The following is a 7,758-nucleotide window of genomic DNA, read 5'->3' as shown; positions in this document are numbered from 1 at the left end:
TTCTCGTCCTTGCGTTTGGTGACAGTTACGAAGTCGTGTAACTTGGCTGCAAGTCCTCGTCCAGCCGGGAAGTATTCCTCCAGTTTTTTCTTCCATTCCGTCCAGGAAAGCGTGATGTCTTGCAGATGCCCGAACCACAAAAGAGCATTGCCTTCTAAACTCGCAGTCATATGGTAGATGAGGGTCTTTTCATTCCAGCCGTAGATGTTTGCGAGTGACTCCAACCGATGTATCCATGCATTAACAGAAAAAGTGTTGGAATTACCATCAAATTTGGGTACATTATCGGGTTTCCCGATAAACCTAACATTGTTTCCAAAGTCCAACACGGAAGGTCGACTTTCAGTGGTTTTAAAAGCATTTTCTTGAATAATGACTGTTTCAGATAGGTGGGTAGTCCTAGGTGGCTCTAAAGTACTCGTGCGATTCATAGAGATATCTAAATCGTTGTGTTGGAGTGGCGTATGTGTGACACGCGTGGTCGATGCTACAGCATTGTTTGGGCTTGCACTTGGTTGGGAAGTGGGTATTTCAATATTTTGGCACGGTACAGTTCCAATAACAGGTGGATGGTTTAAATTGACACCACTTGACGTACCTGCAGTTACGGTTTCCGGTGCGTTGCTTCTTCCTTGTTCCAGTAATTGCTCCAGCATATGCTCCAACCGATCCAATCGTTCTTTGTTGTTAGGTGCACGAGGTTTTCGAGGCTTTTTAGCAGGTGGGACTGTGACTTCTTCCGCATCTCCATCACTATCGAAACTTCGTCGCCGTCCGGACCGTAATCGCTCAGATCGATCACTCATTATCACTAACTACGTCAATATTAGACACGAAGCGGCAATAACGCGTGAGCTAAGTTTCATTAACGAGCACTTCTGAATTATTAATTGGGTATAGTTTTAAATGATACTCCAAGTACGACTAGTTGTTTATTCTTCGACAAGTGAACAGCAAAAGCGAGTAATCCTAAGTGACCGCTGCTTATATAACTTTACAGAATGAATAACTGGTTTGAATGAATGATTGAATGATGTCACTTGAAATATCAATCACACTACTAATTATTTAAAATACAAGTTTTATAAAATGAAAATAATATTTAATGTCATCTGAATTATTTAATTCTGACAACACTAACGGCAAGTGACATCATACGACATAATTACAATAAACTTAACAATAGTTTTCTAATAATTAACACTACTTATTAAACGTTTGCACTATTATAACAATTATGTCTAAAGTGACTAAATCGTTCGATTACAATAAGAATAACCTAAAAATCATTAAAATAATAATGTTACAGAGACTTATATTGTACTTACTGAAACATAACGTATTTTTAAAATTCTCTTATAAAATACCAGAATTTTTCGCTCGCAGAAATTCGCGAAACTTGAGCTTATGTACACTCCAGTATTTACTCAAATTGATTTTTAAATAAATATGCTCCGTAAAATATCCAGAGTTTAATAAAATCTTGTAAAATACGAACTAAAACATAAACGATGTCATATTCAGAAAGCGGGGTATTAAATAATTTACCGTGTTACCTTTTGTGTGACCGGATATAGAGGCCAAGGCACGCAAACGTGACATAAATGGGTCAGGTTATTTTTCTACAAAAGCACACTACAGCCAACGTGCCTTATAGACTGAGCTAATTTGAAATTGCCACAAGAACGTTTAGGCGTCTGTTAGGGTAGGTATTTCATTTTGATGACTAACGGTATTTTTTCCTGCAAAGCTTTATATGGAGTAATTAATAACACTACAACCCAGGTTTTAAACAAGTAATAAGTAAAGTTTAGACGTGTCTTGAAATGAAAGAGGATCCCTATTTGTAAATCATTCTTGCTTCAAAGTGACTTATTGGTCGAACTTGAGTGACTTATTGGTCGAAATAAACTGTAGGCGACTTACTAAATAATAAATAAATATTATATAGCATTCTTATATAAGTAGTACTCTCTAGAACTCTTACTTTTAGTATAGTACAGTATTGGTATAGGTACTTAGTATAGGTAGGGCACAGTATAGGTAAGACTGTAGGTACCGTAAACAATTTTAGAAATATTACTTACTATACTATACGACTAGTTATAATTAAATAAAATTATGAGTTAGTTAATCTAGAATTTTAATTCGTGTGTTTCGATATAAGCTAAAAAAAAGTATAAGAAATATTGGTAAAATCGTTATATCGGACGCGTCACATCACAAAATGTAGTATGACGCGTCCGTCAATCTGCCACCGCAATAGGCAGGCATCGGGTATGTACATCCGACAGCACTACATGATTTTGCGATAAAACTCGCTGCGAAATTCCTGCGAATACCACTACTCACTTTCCCAACCGCGTATCTCCCGCCAGCGTGATTAACAAAAATGAACCTTAACATCGAGCAATAATGCACTTGATCGTTAATTCGTTTGGTAGAGTTAGGCAAAGCTAAAACAACACTCAAAATGCCTGCTGACAGCCTCGACAAATCCGGAACACTTGCTATTTTCTCCGCGAATCGTAAAGACGCAAGTGAGCTAAACCCTGAAGGGTCCTGGTACGTTTTGGTTGCCAAGTAGGTGGGGTTGTCAGAAGTGAGCTTTGTTAAGTGAATATAATGGTAGGTTCGAAGTAACATACTAGCAATTACATTTAAGATTGATTGCAATGTATAAACTATTTTGATCTTTTTCCTTAATTTTCATACTTACGAATACCTAGTTAGGTAACTACACATACCTACATGACCTCGAAATTAAAAACTTATTTAAACTTTCAGATGCTGAACCACGAGCAATGTTTTTGAAGAGAACTATACATGCATTATAAAATATCATTTACGTAGGCATCATGTATTGTGTAGTAGTAGTAGGAACCATGACCTTGTACAAGCAGGTACATAATAAAACTAATATGTCAGTAGTTACTTAAACAATACGTCAATGTGTACAACATTACGTGTCTTGTAAAATATTTTGCCTACATTTTAGAATAAGAAGCACCCACTGACATTTCTATTTCTAAAACTAAGCCATAAGATGATAAAACAAGACCTTTCACATACCGGGTGTGGCCTGTAATATGAGCAAAAAATTAAACTGTAGGCTGTACTCCTCATACTGACCAACATTTGTTCAGCGACTTTTAAAAATAACTTGTGGTTTGATTTTTAATACACAATAAACTTTATTATTCTAAGACGCAATGTATTGCGAATTTTGTTATGTTTAAGGCGTAACAAGACAAGCAACGTCAATCACAATGATATGGCGTGGCAATGGCGTCCATTGAAGATAATATTTATTTTGTATGAAAAATAGAGAGTCAAAATAGTTCCTTCATAATTTTTAAAAGTTGTAGAACAAAAGTGTCACCGTTTGAGGAGTACAATCTATGTTTTAATTATTTGCTCATGTTACAGGCCACACCCGGTATACCTCGCTCCTCGATTTGACCTCTTACCATTTACTAACAATTACGTTTCTACACTAAAAACAACACTATTAGTTGCTACAAAACAATGTTTATTTTCATAAAACAAGTTTTGTAAATTTCCTCCAATAGCATTTTTTAACTTAAGTACTTAATTATTTACGTATATATTTATCAAATTAAGTTTATTTCGTATTAAGTATATTAATACTTATCACAACTAACTTCCAAGGGCGTTCAACCTTATGAGCGTTTATTGGATACTAAATAAATAATAAATGATATGGAAGCGCTATTCATGTATTCAGTTTCACTTTATTCCTGATGGTTATTAGTTAGTTATTACTAATAATTTTCTACTTATTGTCATGATAATTTTAGAGTCCGAATAGCTCTACTCTTTAAACAACATAGTTCCTATATTAATAATAAACTCGCAACACCAATTGAATCAGTCTGTCTCAGAATATTTGACTAATCGTGTGGAATGTGTCCAAAGTTTCTTCGCAATATCTAGATCCTGTGAAATCTTAGACGGTTGTTTCGGTTGGCAGTTACTGAAATAGCGCCCGCTGACCCCGTTCACCTCGGGCGACACCGCCAAGTGAATGACGGTTTGTGACGCTTCCACCGGACTCTGGAACATGAACCCTATTCCCTTCTCGACCACAGTACGCGCTATCGCAATCGGTATATTCCTAAATATATTAGTAGCCGCGATACCCGGGTGCACGGCGTTCACGGTCACGTCGGTGTCCCGCAGTCTCTCACTTAACTCCAGCGTCATCAAATTAATATACAATTTACTATTCGCATACACTAAGTAATCACTCCAGTATTTTTCCATGTTAAGATTATCGAAATCCATTAAGCCGTACTTGTGTATAACCGAGGATAGGTTTATGATTCGACTCGGCGCTGAGGCTTTCAGCTTCGGTAGTAACAGGCAGGTCAAGAGAAAAGGTCCAAAGTAATTGACTTGCATGCCGACGTGGAGACCGTCTTCGGTCTTGTAGTTGCCGAGTCCCCCGGCGCCCGCATTGTTGATCAGGACGTCGATACGTTTCTCCGTGTTCTGTATGTGGTCACTGAATTCCTTTATAGAGCGGAAGGATGACAAATCTAATGGTACGTAGTGCACGTCGGTATTCCCGGAGAATTTGATGATTTCTTCCTTGGCAGCCGCCGCACGGCGAGCGTTTCGACACGCGAGGATCACTCGCGCCCCTCTCTCTGCCAAGTTTTTCGCCGTCTCTAATCCTATACCGCTGTTCCCGCCCGTCACAATCACTACCTTGCCGACCATGTGAGCGCTCGACCGGCAACTTGCATGTGTAAGTTTCTGATATATTTTAATAGTCAACACTAGAACCGCAATAGCGGCTATTATTACAAAGTACATTTTAAAACTGCACAGAGTGCACGCACACGCGTCGTCTCACTTTAAAGCAAGCGGAGTAGACTACGTTATTAAGAAAATGAAGTAAAGAAGTCACGATAGTGCGCAACGAACACGATAAACTAGTGTTCTTATCTGCTCATGCTTGAACGAACGTGTGCTGCGATAAAGAAACCAATCTGATAGACTATGAGGGTAGGTGGAAATAAATCGATTGATCACATCGATTGCGTTAATACTTTCGTTCGATAAGGACCAAAATTAAAAATGGAATCTCAATTAAACATAGATTTGCGTGATTTATTCGAATGGTACCGGATGTATTGGGTGGCGCGATATCGCGGCATCGATGGTAGGATGGCGGACGTCCGCCGCGCTCGTATCACGATGTTTTCCGGTATTGGGAAAACTTTAACCGACAATTTGCATCGATGGAATGGTGCTGCAATTACTTTCACACGAACGTTACAGATGTTTATCGGTTTACTCTGATAATTCTGACGTCATTGAGATTTCTGTACATATGAAAATTATAAAGCAATGTCTGTGGCAGAGCGTTTGTTCGATTTCGATACACTACGATGGTTTTAATACGAAGGTAAAGAATCCTTTATATAGTGACATACAAGCCATGTAGTAGCACACAGCAATAATATAATAACTTGAAGAACATGTATGTATTTAGGTATGCTTCGATAAAATAAAATACATACAAAGAACACAATGTAAACAAATAGTTATCAACAGACTAAAGGTTGATAATTTTAAGGAGCGACCTTTTCCAACCTTGACGTGGTTATTTTATTAATTAGTCAGATATTACTTATTACTAATCAAGCACACATATGCACTAATCAAGACACTTGTGGCAATTAATTTTGACTCTTTAAATATAGTGCAATTGAGTTAATTTTACTTCAATTAAATTAAAACAATGTACATAAAATGGTTCTTGAAGGTGCTACTATCAAGTCACAATTAAGTACCTATACTAAATACACCAACAACCTAGGATCAAAAATATATCAAAATATAATCTGTTGGGTTGAACACCGGAGAGAAGATTCATAACTACATATTTATTTCGTTAGTACTTACCTAGTCTATGCTACGGTATTATAGAAGGGTAAAAAACTTGTAAGTACCTATACTACTACGGCTTGCATAGGTATTTGTAGGTACTGAAATTATGCCAAAAACGCAACTGCTTACACGTTTATAATAAAAAAAACGAAGCAAATCGTTTATAATAAAAAAAACGAAGCAAACTAACCAGATGCAAACAATATTTACGGAAGCGCCATTTTGGTAGAAATCCTGACATTTCCATACGTACAGTCATTTTGTCGGTAGCACAAAAAGGTCATTTCCAAGGGAATATGCTAATCTGGTTAATTAGTGGCGTCTGCCGTCCTTCCGGTTCCTGTGTGGAGAAAAATGCGCTGGCTGCGCCTGAGTTATGGGTTTCATTAATAACGTTCGCACTTCCTCCTAACCGCCTATTTGCAGCCGCTAGCTACTGGCCGCCGCCCACTTGAAAGCAGCTTAGCCGCCAATTGTTTTCTAACGCCATTTTACCATTTTTGCCGCTTAGTTTAGTGACAGTGACTGCCTACAAACTGGTGGTATTGGTGGTCTTATGTTCAAATTTCGGTAAAGGAAAAATACCTGCTAAAAAAAGGAAAATCAACTGACAGAGTCGCGCCGTAAGGGTTTTTATTGACCTTTTTGGTGTGTAACACTAAAACTTGACTGAATTACCTATCAATCGTCAAATTTTAACAAGTAACCGCATAATGTAGGTACAGTCAGCAGCAGAAGTTGCTAAGCGGATAAAGTGTTCAAAATTACCTTGACACCTTATTATCTTAATAATAAAGTCGCGCGAAGATCATTTAGAGCACCTTGCCCGCTTACCAACTTCTGCTGCATGCTGACTGTAGTATAGAGCCGTACAGAGCCTTCTGCATTCGATGTGCATTTTGAAGCACAAGTATGTCTACACAACAACTACTTTACACAACTACTTAATGTCACAGTCAGTCAATTGCTGAGTAGCAAGAGCGAGTGAGACTGACTTTCTTGTTTTTTTTTCTCTTTAGAGCCCGTATAGACGGACTGTAACTTTAAAAATCGATACTAAGTATAATTTATTCAATAATACCTGCCCGACCTAGGAAGTTAGGACTATAACTGTCTTATAAACGAATAAACATTAAATGCTCAAACGGTGTTGCCTTATCTAATATACTATAGGTAAGTATCTATAAACAATATATAGTTCTACTGGCAATTTGCTAAGAACAATGGATAGAGGTCGCTCATTAACTGAGAAAGAGCCGTATTAGACCGTAGTTAGCAAATTGCTATTGCCTATTTGTAGATGTGCACTTATGAAATGGTTTAACTATATCGCACTTTAATTCACTTCACGATAAAATACATGAATCGGCAACAGAAAGTCAAGTAGGTATCGATTATCTAATACAGCCATTCTCAAAGTGTGTTCCGCGGAAACCTAGGGTTCCGCAAAGCCTCTGTTGGGGTTCCGCGAAAATACTTGTAATAATAAGAAAAAAACCAGCACTATAGGTATATCTGGTCCACACGACCACAGTGACGAAAGATTTTTTTTAATTTGGGGTTCCGTCAAATATTTCGCTTTCCAAAAGGGTTCCGTCATCAAAAAAGTTTGAGAACCGCTGATCTAATAAATAGAAAGAACTCCACTGAAGAAGGGTTAAAATATCAGTCACTTAATGCGGTGTTTTTTTTTAATAAATGGATAGTATGATATTACTTTATATTATATTTAAATAAGACAAACCAGCATCCCACGGGCTGTCCCATACAAACGCATTTTATTTCCTGTGATGCGACTTTTTTTTCGGCATTTGAAGCAGGCGATTATATTTCTAA

At 37.5% G+C, this 7,758-nt stretch overlaps 1 protein-coding gene across 1 annotated transcript; it reads right to left on the bottom strand.

The window, feature by feature from the left end:
• Positions 1-919: 919 nt before the first annotated feature.
• Positions 920-4,993, bottom strand: LOC134664582 (retinol dehydrogenase 13-like). Its single transcript, XM_063521293.1, has one exon. It carries the CDS (start codon positions 4,840-4,842, stop codon positions 3,892-3,894), a length of 951 nt encoding a protein of 316 aa, XP_063377363.1. The 5' UTR covers positions 4,843-4,993; the 3' UTR covers positions 920-3,891.
• Positions 4,994-7,758: the final 2,765 nt, after the last annotated feature.

Source organism: Cydia fagiglandana, chromosome 5 (assembly GCF_963556715.1).
Source record: "Cydia fagiglandana chromosome 5, ilCydFagi1.1, whole genome shotgun sequence".
Lineage (NCBI taxonomy): Eukaryota > Metazoa > Arthropoda > Insecta > Lepidoptera > Tortricidae > Cydia > Cydia fagiglandana.
Note: the sequence above shows the minus strand (reverse complement) of the source record. Positions and strands in the feature narration are given on the sequence as shown.

Bases quoted from the DNA above. Each gene is read 5' to 3' on its own strand.
- LOC134664582 (XM_063521293.1), bottom strand. From the start codon at position 4,842: ATGTACTTTGTAATAATAGCCGCTATTGCGGTTCTAGTGTTGACTATT.